Source organism: Cygnus atratus, chromosome 2, assembly GCF_013377495.2.
Source record: "Cygnus atratus isolate AKBS03 ecotype Queensland, Australia chromosome 2, CAtr_DNAZoo_HiC_assembly, whole genome shotgun sequence".
In the NCBI taxonomy this organism is placed as follows: Eukaryota; Metazoa; Chordata; class Aves; order Anseriformes; family Anatidae; genus Cygnus; species Cygnus atratus.
The window spans coordinates 20,671,175-20,685,003 of record NC_066363.1 but is presented as its reverse complement, the minus strand read 5'-3'; the positions used below and the strand labels follow the sequence as shown (position 1 = coordinate 20,685,003).

Genomic DNA, 13,829 nt, shown 5'->3' with positions numbered 1-13,829 from the left:
CAGCGCTGAGAATCATAAATCTCCATTGAAGTAACTTTGACTTGAGTAAGCTCATCACTCTCCACTAATATATTCCTAAAGTAAAACTTCCTGTTTCATTACTCATCATGTACATTTTCCTGTCCTTTGAGACACTAAACTGTAGACTGTTAAATTCTGTTACCTGCTTCTCTCTTCCCCCTTTATTTATTTATTGTATTAGTTACCTCTGTTTCTCTGAATATTTCAGAATCCCTCAGTGTAGGGATGGAAAGTGTAAAGTTCAACTTTAAAAGCTCTCCCTACATTGAAATTGTTTCTATTTGTCTCTCTCAGAGCTCTTCTACGTGGACTTAATGCTTTTGGAATTATATGTTTGATGCAGAACTTCAATCTTCAGATAATTCACAGTAATTTTTGAAATTTAACAGTTAAGTTAACCACAAGTCTCTGCAAGCTTATTTAAAGAGAGAGACAAATTTTCAAAGCAGTAGCTAAAAGAAGAATAGTATGTAGCTATTGTTGTAATGGGTTTTTTACATGATTAACAACATGTACAAATGCTTTATTTGCCTTTGCATACACTTAGGAACTTACACTTACTATACAGAGTACATGTCTTTCTCTGAAAGAAAGTAGACTGTCAAAACTGAGAAGACTTGTTGTAACTAGTGCTGTTATAAAGTGCCACTGAGCAGTTTGTACTGAATTGTTATCAGCATGGTGATTGACAGCACGCCAGAAGACACGTGCTCATTCATAACTCACATCTTCATGACATTATTATCTGCTCTTACCTTTGTTCATGTCACCAGCTTCCTGAAAAATCTCCATTTATTTCCTCATCTTGATAATTTTTTTCCTGTATTAAGACATTTTTAATTCTTTTTCAGCTTGGGTTTCTCAGACTGTTCTCATACAGTCTAAGAAACCAGCAGAAATCTCTCCCAGGGCTGTCCGATCCTGACCCCAGTGGGAGTGTTCTAAATATGTAGACTTTTCTTCTGAGTTATTCTTATTCAGAGCCTGTCTGGACGCCTACCTGGGCAACCTGCTCTAGGGAACATGCTTTGGCAGGGGGGTTGGACTCAATGATCTCTCGAGGTCCCTTCCAACCCCTACAATTCTGTGATTCTGTGATTGTCCATCATCTCCAACACTGAAAATTTCAAAACATTAGATAGTTCTGTCAGAATTCTGCTGCCACTGAATCAGGAAAAAAAAAAAAAAAAGTCCACACAAGCCAGGGAAGCATATACAAATCAAACAATAATGCTTGCTCATAGTTCTTTCGGAGGGGAAAAAAAAAAAAAAAAAAATGAACTGAACATTCAAATCTTAGATGAAGAAATCTTGACTCCGGTTAATACTTTGACTCATTTAAATTATTGCAATAAGTTGATACTGTATGTGGATTGATCTACCTGATGTAGAACTTGTTTTGTTTGAACAAAATATTAGGTAAGTCCTGGCAGGATTATTACTTTTTAAAAATAATCTAAGCAATATTATTTTAGGAAGTTAAGTTTTAAGAGAAAATTGGTGAGAAATGAAGAGTTAGAATCTGTCAAGTGCTTTGAAAACTTTAGGTGAAGAAGACAATTCGCTTTTTTTTTTTTTCATTTTAAGATAGATTCTGCTAGAAAAAGCATCATTCAGTTTTATTGCAGTTGTGTGCATTTTTTTTTCCAAAAATGTATGAAAAACTTAGCCCTAGGAACTTTTTTTATCTTTAAAAATATACAAGTATTCTGTGCACTGAAGTGTTGAGGTAACGACTGCCAAAATCTATTTAGAAGGTGCTCAGCACCTTCTGAAAATAGGGCTAACTCAAGCAGTGAGAACTAAATAAGCAGAAAGTATTAAAAATGTCAGAAAAGATATTCACTGATTTTTAATTTAGAGAGCCACTGCTTCACAGAAAATGTCTTTAAAATATGGGCAAATGAGGAAAAGTTGTGTTTTTTTCTTCCTGCTATGTCTTGTTTATTGGATGTACATGTAAAAGTGCAGGACTGTGTTCCACTCCTTGCTGAGTAAAAGGGAGAAGCAGAGAAGCAGTATTTGTGCGATGCCCCTGCTTTAAACTACATGGTCAGCCATCAAAAAGCTCTAATGATGACATTACTGCAAAGAAAATAAAACTTCATTAAAAACATATTTATTAGTAAACTTGATTTGCACATCATGAAAATACTTTTGATTCTGAACCAAGAAGACATAGGCTGAAAAATAAACTGCCTTCCTGAAATACTCATGTGAAACAGAAGGATTAGCATGCATGAAAAAGTAGAGAAATGAACAGTGACAGTTAAACTTGCATCATGTTGTTTCTATAATATGTTTTTGTGCTTTGTATAGCATATATTCTGCTTAAAAAAATCTGTATGGCAACAGTTTGTCAGGAAGATGCTGTTTTCAAATGAATGGGAAAGCAGAGGAGAAAAGCTTTTTCCTAAATGTTTAAAAATAATTTTAAAAGAGTTAGACTTCTTTCAAAAGTCAAAATGGTTCCATAGAAAGATTTCAGGAAGCCTTTTGATACTGTCAGTCTGAAAAGTCTTTATATAGTATTAATAATAAACGGTTAATGTTTTTTGATTATTCATTTTAAAATATTCTCTCTCTGATTAAAAAGCCCTCTAGTATATTTGATTTGAGGAGTCCAGGAATATTTAGCAAATGTTTTTATTGCCTCCATCCATTTGGTAAGCTTGGCTTCATTTCCTGTGGCTCTACTGAAACAAATATCGATGTAAATGAGCCAGGGAAAGATTCTGAATTCCTCTCAGCTCACAACACGAATATGAGAGGTACAGACTGAGAGCAAAACCTGGGTTTTGTTGCTCTTTCACTGCAGAATTAACAAAGCAGATTGTCTCATGTCAGAACCTTTATATTCAAGTTGGAATTCTTAGTCTATTTTTCTGGTGGAGAGTGGATTCATAAGAACTTTCTTTCCAATATCTTGTGAGGGAGAATTACATGCTCCTATTGCATGCTCTGGATTCAGTTTCTAATATTGTTCTGACTGCATTAGAAATGTAGCCTTAAGAGTAATAGTGGCCTCTGCTGCATAGGGAAAATGTTAAACCCAGCCATGAAGTAAAAGGAATTCTATGAGAGGAAGAAATTCTTCCCTTTCCTTCATTTTTGTGTCCTCAAGTGAGTTCATGAGGATATTGAGACCAGTAAGATATGCTATATCCCCATGAGGTTCTCAGAAGAGTGGTTGTAAGCATTTAGATCATTCTTCAGATGAAGGCAAGCATGGAGAAGATTCTGAATTGCCATGTAATGAAATTGTTAAGAAATACTCCCATCAGAGTATCAGAGGGTAGGTAAAAAAAGTCCTCTGCATATGAATAGAAATTTTCCAATATGGCAAGACATATAATTGTACAGATCTAAAAGTTCATGGTTTTCTTGGACTGTAATTCTCCCACTCTTTGACAACCTTTATTGGTGAGCATGATGGGACAGTGGAAGACCAGGACTTAACTGCTACAAGCCAATAGAAATATGTCTTTTAAACGTTAAACTTTCCCTAAGGTTGGTTTATCACCTCAGCTTGGCCTTCCACTGTGTTCGACCCATAGAGGGCAGTGACATACAATTAATAACAACTTTTCAGATCATGAAACCAAAACATCCTCTTCACATATGGTTTTAGTAGTCTCAGTGTATGTTTTGGGGAAGAAAAATATCAGCTAGACAGTTTAGTATGAACAGAAAAAAAAATGGTGGTTGTCATGTATTAGAAGTGATGTGGTATTGTTAAGGTCTGTTCCCTTTCATATACACTGTTTTCTGGATGCTGTTTTTTATATTTCTTTGAAACATCTCCTTAGGCTGAGAATGGTGGGATGGTAATAGTGCAAGTGATGCAAATATCTCGTCATTGTGCTTAGCTGGAGTGGAAGTGCTGGCAACAATGCACATGGGAAAGTGGATGATGACCTGGTTTTAGATATGAAAGGGAGAAGTTAAGGGAAGTTAGAGTGTGAGGTGAACAAAACTGAACTGGAAGGAAGGCCAAGGTGAATGTCATGACAAGTAAGAAAGATACACATATGGCTTTGATACAAAAGTACTGGCATGAGGAAAAGAGACTAGCTTAAGCTCAAGCAATTGTAGCAAAGAAGGGAATGTGTTGCACAGGGTATGATGTTTACAATGCAGAAGAGGGCTGAAACCAGAGATGTGGATGAGTGGCAGCAAGACAGATCATAGCTTTTTTAAAAATTTTATATATATATAATAAAATATAGTAAATATATATAATATATATTATATATTATATAATAATATAATGTGTAATATGTAGTATGTAATATATAATATATAATATAATATATATATTATTTTTACAGGACTACATGCAGCTAGGCTCCTGCAAGTTTACCTGCCTTAGTAAGAAAACAGGATTTTCGCCCTGACCATTAGCCAGCATGATCAACCTCCACACATGGACAGTGTTGATATTATCAGCCAAAGCCACAAATCTTAATTATCTTCTATCAGTCTAGTGGAGCATAGAGTTAGACTGGACCTGTTGCCATCAGGCCAGGTAGAAGAGCAATCCAGACACTCGGTATGTGTGTGTGTCAGTAGAACAGCCTCACCAAAACAGAAAGAAAGGTGACTCTGGCCTCAATCCTCCTCTATGCTGAGATACATTTCTTCTGATTCTCATATATCTCTTCTACATTAATACATGTAGATTGGAATGAAAAAAAACAAAAAAAAAAAAAGAAAAAAAACAAACAACAAAAAAAAAAACAGGATTTCTGGATGCAATGGGAAGGCCAAAGCACAGACTGATTTCCTCCCACCCCCAGGCCGCATTTATGTTTTTGAAGCAAACACATTCCAAAGATATGAAAGAAATGCCAAAGCACCAGACAGATTAAATGAATAAAGAAAACAAAATAATAATTCATAACATGGAATCTGCAAAGAGTACAAACTATGATTCCCGCATGCCAAGTATGTATCCAGAAAAAATGTATAGCTTACATCCCTTAGCCAAGCCAGCTCCACTGTCTGGACCTGGGGAGGAGAGCTGACAACCTGCCTGTCACTCCTTTTCCTACCTCTTCTTAGTTGTTTCATGCAGACAGTGTGCACGTATTTTTTAAGGGACTTTGCACTCCATATTAGAACAGCCTTCATTCAGTTATGTAGGGGATGGGGTTATTTTTGTCATTTTGCTCTGTAGAACTGTAGCTGAGCAAGTGAAAAATCAGCCTTTCATGCTTTTTGAAATGCTGCTGTTGTATAGGAACTGTTACTGTTGAACTCAGAGAAAGAAATGGCTTTCTATTCTGTTTTGCTAGCATACCCGTATTTGAGATTTTGTGAAATGTAAAGACATGAACACCTTTGTTTGTTTTTATTTTTTGTAAAATTTCTATTTGAAAAATCTTAATTCTAGCAAAAAGTTTTCTACATATTTCAGTGTCTCCCTAGGAGATGTGGAGGGGGGAAGGGATTAAAAAAAAATAATAAAAAAAACCTCTAGTTCCCGTAAGTGCGTAAAGACTTGATATTTCATGGTTATGCCACCATGGCTATCAACACAACTGAGGCTTATATTATGGTTAACTATGCTACATTTAGCATTTTCAGAATTTATATAAATATTTATCTCTGTACATTGAAAGAAGTTCCACTGACTTCTATATATCTGAACTTAAACATGCAATTTTTTATAGATTGGGAGATTAATGTTGCGATACATAAAAGTTTTGAATGTTTCTATCTCATTAAAATGCATAAATTGAAAGGAATTCCCTTATTAACTCTCCTAAATTTACTACTAATACACAGCACTGAACTGCTTTTGTAAAATTAATGAGTAATTTCCTATAGATAATGTCTGAGAATTTTTTTCCATTTTCCAAGGGCAGACAAAAGAGTTTCCAGAAACAACAATTTAATAAAATGTTAAAAAGTTCTTCTCTTCTAAGATTTGTTTTGTATTCCATGTTGGAAACCTTAAAGCCAAATATAACTCATCATAACAATGCATTTTATTCTTGTCGTGAATAGATGGAAGATGTTTTCATAGTAAACAAATTACCCCAATAATATGTAATACTCTTTTGGAGGTTATTCAAAAACATTAAAATCACGGGAATGTAGACTTCAGAGTTACAAGAATAATTAAGTTATATTGTTGACTGCATGTGTGATGAACAAAAATAATATGAGTAAATTTGTTAGATTTGAAAACTGTTTTACCTCTGCTAAAATCAGCATGAATTACAGTATTTACTATTGTTGAACTGTTTGTTAATGTAGATTCCTCTACACTTTGTTTCCAAATAGAAATTTAAGTGGAATTTTTAGAAAGGGTCTAGTATTCATTCTGGTTTCAATCCCTCTAACTTGATTAACAACCAACTGATAATATAGGCAGCTGGCACCCTACAGGATAAATGGATCTCTGATATGACAGCACATAAAAGTCAGGAGTTTCACTGTGAGAAATGCATTGTGAATATCATAACCAGTTGTCATATGTGGAACTAGTGGTGCAAAGCACCAACAATGTCCCATTATGTTATTTTCTCTTTGTGTGAGCTTTAAACCAATGAGACATCACTGAAGAAGCAATGCCTAAGATTGCCTCTGTATTTGTTTGTGTGATCAATCATCATGACTTACAAAGAGATGTTATTGCTGCTGGTGCAGTACCATTAGGTATACACCAATAGATTTGTTCAGCTGAATATTTATGGAGTAAATGTTTCACACAGTCACACACAGTTATGGAGATCATCCCTGGTGTTTTCTTTTCTATTTAACAATTTAATGAATAAATGTGTATATGCATTAAATAATTAAATATACTTATAATGAAGATTTTCCAAAACACCAAAATGCCATCATCAAGCCGTACCTCAGTAACTATGCTATGGTAGGTTTGAGGACCTCCTTTCAAAAGATATCAATAATTCTGTGAATTCCCTGGTTCTGAAACAGCTAATATAATATTTTTGTGCATGCTTGTCTGCACTTTCTTATTCAGCATACAATATCAAAAGCACCCAGCTTCATTTTCTCATCATAAATATGCATAAGACAATCTTATTAACATAAATCTGATCTAACAGGTTCACTATATAGAAAGAAATGTAAGTCTTTTACTTCCCTGGCTATTTTTTACTGTTGTAACTATTTTCCTTAGATCTTGTTTCTTCATGTACTGCTTTCTTAGAGCCTTTGTTATGCATTACATTTACTTGTTTGCTGCATTGCACAATGTTTTTATTAACCCTAGATGGAGTACTAATGGGTTTTGGTTAAAAAAAAAAATTAAAAAGAGCAAAAAATGTCTGTTTCATGATTTGGATGATTAGACATACAGTCATAAAGAATTTAAATTGGGACATATAAAAAACTTTTGCAAATATTTATTGTCAGTGTCATCATCTATATGGATCATCTATTCACAGCAATTGAAACTGGTGCATCTGCATTCTAATACCGCTATTAAAAAATAATGCATGTTGTTTGCTGCTGACTTGCTAGTTAGGTGATATGATTGAATATTTAAGGATTTTTTTAATATATTAACATATTTGAAAGTCAGAATGTTCTTATTTAACTTCAGATAAACTATACTAAACATGACTATTTGACATTTGTTAGTTGTTTCCCCTTGTACTACCTTTGTCACAATTATTAAAGATTCTTCTTATCAGATACCTTAATTTTAAAATGGAAAAGCAACCTTGCATTTAGTAATGTATTCTAAACACAAAGCATCTCAGTATTATATAAATTTAAATACTACTCTACCAAACGTTTTGGAGTTCAATCATACACACAGTAATTTCTGTATCAAGACTTGATCTATTATTGATGTTTGTGATTTCTATGGTAATCATCTCATTTTGCTATTTTTCCTAATATCCCAGCAAAACATATGTTTACCATTTCTTGAAGAAAATGAAGGGGCATGTTACAGACTTCTCTGTATTTTTATACAAAAACTGGTACTTGATAATCCATGCTTATGTGTTTTACTGTATATATTTTATTAAAACTTCAGACTGATGTTGGAACCGTGAAAATATGGAGTGAATCAGGAAATCATGGTGATGAATGGAACAAAGTTGAGTTACACTTGGGGAAGCTGAGAAATTTTGAAGTTATCTTTGAAGGCATTCGTACCAGAGACCTAGGAGGAGGAGCAGCAATAGATGACATAGAGTTCAACAACTGTACCACAGGTAAATTCAAGAGGGAAGTTTCTAGAGGGATGACAGAAGGACATGTAAGATGTTCTTGCTCAAGTATATAATGGCTTTACTGATTTTATCATAGTGTCTTTATACATAAAATCAGTTATGAATACATTATTTTCCCTTTTATAACTCTATTAGTGTTCTATTCATACACTGTCTTGCATTAGTGCTATATTCTCACAGTAAATTACTGCAGATAAATCCAATAAAAGTCTGAATTTATGTTTCATTACTCGGTTTTGAGTAAGACCTTTCCTTCTGTTTAACTCATTGCTCAGTTATTGAGTATCTGGTTTTGTACATAATAGTTTCATATAAATTATGTCAGACTATATTAAGTGAAACCTGTGGCCTCCCTATTTTATTGTAAAGACTCTTCCCATAAAATTGAGTTGAGACTACAGATGAACCACTGTCACTATTCCTTTTCTCAGTTCAGCTCAAATGTTAGGGCCATCAAAGTAAAACAAAACCTGTGACTCTATCACAGGGTATTCATCCTATTAAATGCATCTCTTTGTGGACATAGACAGAGACAGAATTTTCCTTTAATCAATCAATAACTAAGAAAAGTAGAAAACTGAGTGGATTGTGGTTTCCATTAAGGAAGAATGTGGTCTCTGTCCCTGGTAGGAAACAGTGTGACAATAAAAGCACATTGGTAGAGTAACAAAATCATTGATAAGACCACATATCAATACTTTATGGATTTGGGGGAGGTTATTTAGGCTGAATTGAAACTCCTGCCATGATCTGGATGCCCATGTTCTGGCTAGAGCATGGAAAGTGCAGTTCTAGAGAGCATCTGTTTCTCTAGGGAGCCTGCTTTGGCAGGGGTTGGACCCGATGATCTCTTGAAGTCCCTTCCAACCCCTACAATTCTGTGATTCTGTAATTCTGATATCTTTTTATCTAATTTCATCTGAAAAAAAATGTAGTTTTTCCATTTGGTGTCTGTGGTGTAAAGCAAGACATGGAAAATGGATACAACTTGGGATCTACTTCAAACTGAACTTAAATAAAATTCTAAGGCTGATGTACCCTTAAAAGCTCTTTTAGACACATGAATGTTTGTGATTCCCTCATATTTTTTCAAAGTGCCACTTTGTTCCCATAGCTAGGCATGCAATCATTCTCCAAAGGACATGAATAAATGGGTAAGGATGCCCTAATAAGAGATGGGCGATCATCATTCCCCTATAACTCTTGAATGAAAAAAGGACATTGATCTTTCTTGAAGTTTGTTTCCAAATTATGCTCAGACATAGTATTTCATAAGGTAGGGTCTAGTTAAACTCCATTCCTGGGATTTTCTGTCCCATTTGGGGGCTAGAACAATTTAGACAATTCACAGTCATTTACATGAGCATACTCATCAAATAAAAGTAGCAGGATTACTTCTTTAAGGAAGAAGATGACTCCCCATTAAGTTCATAAGGATGGTATCAACATATTTTGTAAAATGTAGAAATACTGCTGCTTACTTTTAACACCATGTATTTTGTGATAATCCAAAAATAGTTGTTACAAGAATATTACTAGAAAAATTCCACAGAGTTGTCATTGTGCTTAAGAAAGCTGTTTGAATAGGGAGTTGGAAAGGCGTCATATGAAGGATCCTAAAGCTCTCAAAATGTTAAAATTGCTGAGATTTACACTGGTTTTAGTCTATGACACTGCAAGTCTGAATGTTAATAGTGTATTATATCCAGTACTGCATGAAAATACCTTGGCAGAGAACCAGTTCAGAAAGTAACTTGTGGTTGTTACAGTATGGCAACTATTTGTTTTATAGCATTATTTCAGCAAGAACCTCTGTTGGGAAAGCAGTTGCACCATTTGCACTGATGATTTTTACATACTTAAAGCTTTTGCATAGGAAAAGGCCTGTGTACTATTCAGAAAATTAATGTTTATGAAGATGGGTGATTCAAAGGAGGCCTTTCTCATGGAGTTTAAAATGCACAGTTGGAGTTCAAAATACAATCCAAATAACATTTTTTTAAAGATTGGTTTAGAAAAGTTAGTTGGAATCCCAAGATAATAATCTTTCATAGAATTGTCACTTGCGTGGTGTATATTTTTGCATTTAAGACACTATCTTTATATGATAAAGAAATCACTCAGAACATCTTCAGTAGCATATACTATGCACAGCAGAGTTTTCATTAAAGTTCAGATGCCTGTATCTTATTGGAATGTGTTTATGCTTATGCTTTTGCTCTTCGGCAGGATCGGAACCCTGTTATATACCTGCTTTTTAACGTCTGAAAAAGAAAAAAAAAAAAAAGAGAGAGAGAGGGGGGGAAAACAAGTGCACATCTGAAAACAAAACAAAACAATCAATCAAACAAAAAAAGCAACCCACCCCCCATTAATTTTCTGTATCCACAGTGCAATTGGGGCTCAAATTAAAGTAAAGAGGTATCGTTGCATTGTTGTTAGCGCCTTTCACATCAGCTCCGTGTATGATATTTTTTGCCTTGTACTCCACAAGCTGAAATCTGTTTGCTTAATTTTCTCAAGATTTTTGGTATGCTGACCTTCCTGTTGGCATGATGACATGAAGGAGCCTGATCTCACCTTTTTCTTTTTTGTTGTTATTGATTCTTTACCTTTGTAGAACAGACAAACAAAATACATTTTGCCAGATTCTTGAAAACAACATTTCCCGTCTGACCCAGGCCTGGGGCGTTCAGGACAGAGAAAGCATGTCATGTCTAAATTGTTTTTGTTTTTGTTTTTCAGCACAGAGTTCACATATTTATTGTGGTTGTTGTAACAAAGCTAAAAGACAGCAACCACGATCTTATTGTGGCCAAACCCAAGAAGAGTAGCATACAGACCAGAAGGGGTCAGGGGTTGACTTGATTTAAGGCACTTATTCATGTACCATGTTTGTAGCTGCAGAATTGCTGACCTAGACACATGGCCAGGGTCCCAGATGGGAACTGGAGGCCACATCTGTATTTTGCGCTGAGACTTTTTAGATTAAACTAAAATCTCATACAGTATTATAGATATTCTAGCCAAGGTAATTACATAAGCAGAGGAATAGACCATGCACAGAAAAAGCTAAAATATAGTTGAAAATTAAAACTTGAATAACAGGTTTGAAATAAACAGCAAGGAATGGAAATAAGAAAGACTTAAATAGGGAAAAGCATGGGAAAACACTGAAAGTCTAGCTGTTTCCCAGTGGGCAAAGATTTCAGATCAGTTCTGAAGCTTTGGGATGTTTTGGGGTAGCCTTCTCCTCCGCACAAACTGTCCTTTCAGAATCTGCTGAATGATATTCCTGGTTCATGGTTTATAGTCAACACAACAAAATAATTGCCTCTTCACAGAAATAATGTACTTCATTGAAGACAGCAAAGAAGGAAGAGAGGGACAGTATATGTAAGGCCATGTGAATATTAGAATTGTTTTTTGCAGTATAGTAATAATCAATATTTATAGCAGAGTTTAATAAATCCAAAGGCTTATTTTGTTGTGCATATGTTTGCTTTCAGCTTGCTTTCATACAGCATGCTATAGAAAGAAGCCGTACACATCATGAGGGAATCTGCATGGAGACAGGTTAGCTTTGCAGACTTCATAGAATGTAGAATCATAAAATCATAGAATGGCTTAGGTTGGAAGGGACCTTAAAGATCATCTAGTTCCAACCCCCTGCCATGGGCAGGAACACTTCCCACTACACCAGGTTGCTCAAAGTCCCATCCAGCCTGGCCTTGAGCACCTCCAGGTGCTCCACAGCTTCTCAGGGCAACCAGTTCCACCCCACCCTCTGGGTAGAGAATTTATTCCTAATATCTAATCTAAATCTTCTCTTTTTTTACTTTTAAACAGTTTCCCCTTATCCTATCACTATCTGCCTGTGTAGGTCTCTCTCCATCCTTTTTATAAGCTCCCATTAAGTACTAAAAGGCCACAGTGAGGTCTACATGGAGTATTCTCTTCTTCAGGCTGAACATCTCCAGCTCTCTCAGTCTTTCTTCGTAGGAGAGGTGCTCCAGCCTTCTGATCATCCTCATGGCCCTCCTCTGGACCACTCTAACAGATCCGCATATTTCTTGTGCTGGGGGCCCCATATCTGGATGCAGTAGGTCCTCATGCAGGTGGGACCTCACAAGGGCAGAGCAGAGGGGGACAATCACCTCCCTCAAACTGCTGGCCATGCCTCTGTTGACGCAGCTCAGGATACTGTTGGCTTTCTGGGCAATAAGCATACACTTCTGACTCATGTAGAGGTTTTTGTCCACCAGAACCCCCAAGTCCTTCTCTCAATGAGTTCTCTACCCAATCTGTCCGTGTGTCTGGGATTGCCCCAACCCAGGTGCAGCACCTTGAAACATAGACTTGTTGAACCTCATTAGGTTCACTTGGCTCCACTTCTCAAGCTTGTCCAGGTCACTTTGGATAGCATCCCTTCCTTCTCTTGTATCAACTGCACCATAACTGTAGACTTTGCATTTCAGTTATATAACTCTGTTTTATGTAGCTTATGGTATATGAGCATTTTCAACTGACAAAGGAAAATATTTTCATTTTATTTTCCTTTAAAAATTAATTAAAAGCTTCTGTATCAGTAGAATATTAGAGAGAACTTTATTTTTTATGATTTGAGCTGTTGGGGCCCTATCCAGCAAGGCTCATTTCCCTCAGCTCTCACTGATCTCTATGGAAGTGAAGGTCAAGAAGCAACTGTGGATTTATTGGAAATGTGAGAGGCCTTGCAAATATTGTCAGAGATAGAAACAAAGATGGTTTAAATGAGTCTTATCAGTTGGTTTTTAAGGAGTAAGTTATGTTTTGATAACAAAAACAACATAAGTTCCAAGTCTGATATCTTTTTACTTTGAAGTTTTTACAGAAAGGATGTGAGATGTAAGAGTGGAGTCATGTGTCAGACAGAGAAAGACTGTTCTTAATATTAATTTATCAATTTATTAATTAATTAAGATTGAAATATTTTATCTTGTGTATTTTCACCTTCTTGTACAAGTTTTTACAGCTTTAGTGCCAGAATATCCTATGCGATCTGAATGGTATTTAGAGTGGTTATCTTGTATACTTTCTAATAATTGACTTTGAACATGTATGAAGTTATTTGCAGGCTAAAAGAAAAAAAAAAAGAAAAAAAAAGAAAAGAACAAAAACTTTAATTTTGCTTTAATAAGAAGGTAAAATACCTTTGTGTTTCACAGAATAATCTTCACTGATAATTTTGTTTTTAAGATTTCTGATACCTGTGCCATGATAACATCTAAAAATCCCATCAGAAATAAGCTGTAGTCTGGTACTATTCCTGGTAACCTTAAGGAGCACTTTAAGCATTACTGATTTGCTCTTCGGCTTGTTGTCATGTAGTAGTGAATCAAGTGTGCAACTCGTCAGACATTCTGTTGCTGGTAGCCTGGATTTTGTACACCCATAATTCTAAAGAAAAGGGTACTCCAGATACAGAAAACACAGAATACAAACATGAACATACTCCTTACTCATCCATCATACATAGTTATTTTGGCATCACAGGGCATTACCTGAAAAATAAACAAGGAGAAATATATGAAAATGTGGAGAAAAAAA

General features: G+C 35.3%; 1 protein-coding gene and 1 long non-coding RNA gene across 5 annotated transcripts in view; one reads left to right on the top strand and one right to left on the bottom strand.

Moving 5' to 3' along the window:
* MALRD1 (MAM and LDL receptor class A domain containing 1) overlaps positions 1–13,829 on the top strand; it is a 268,212-nt gene that overhangs the window by 155,424 nt on the left and 98,959 nt on the right. Inside the window, exon 28 of the mRNA XM_035545162.1 lies at positions 8,042–8,222. Coding sequence (XP_035401055.1) covers positions 8,042–8,222 — 181 coding nt within the window. The remainder of the gene's footprint in view (positions 1–8,041; positions 8,223–13,829) is intronic.
* The window catches only part of LOC118247328 (uncharacterized), a 65,775-nt gene continuing 65,022 nt past the window's right edge, over positions 13,077–13,829 (bottom strand). For 3 of the 4 annotated variants that reach the window (XR_004778378.2, XR_004778379.2, XR_004778381.2), the window contains one exon: positions 13,177–13,783. This is a non-coding gene — a long non-coding RNA (uncharacterized LOC118247328). Of the gene's footprint in view, positions 13,784–13,829 lie in introns of all 4 variants that reach the window. The other variant, XR_004778380.2, reaches the window with a different exon arrangement.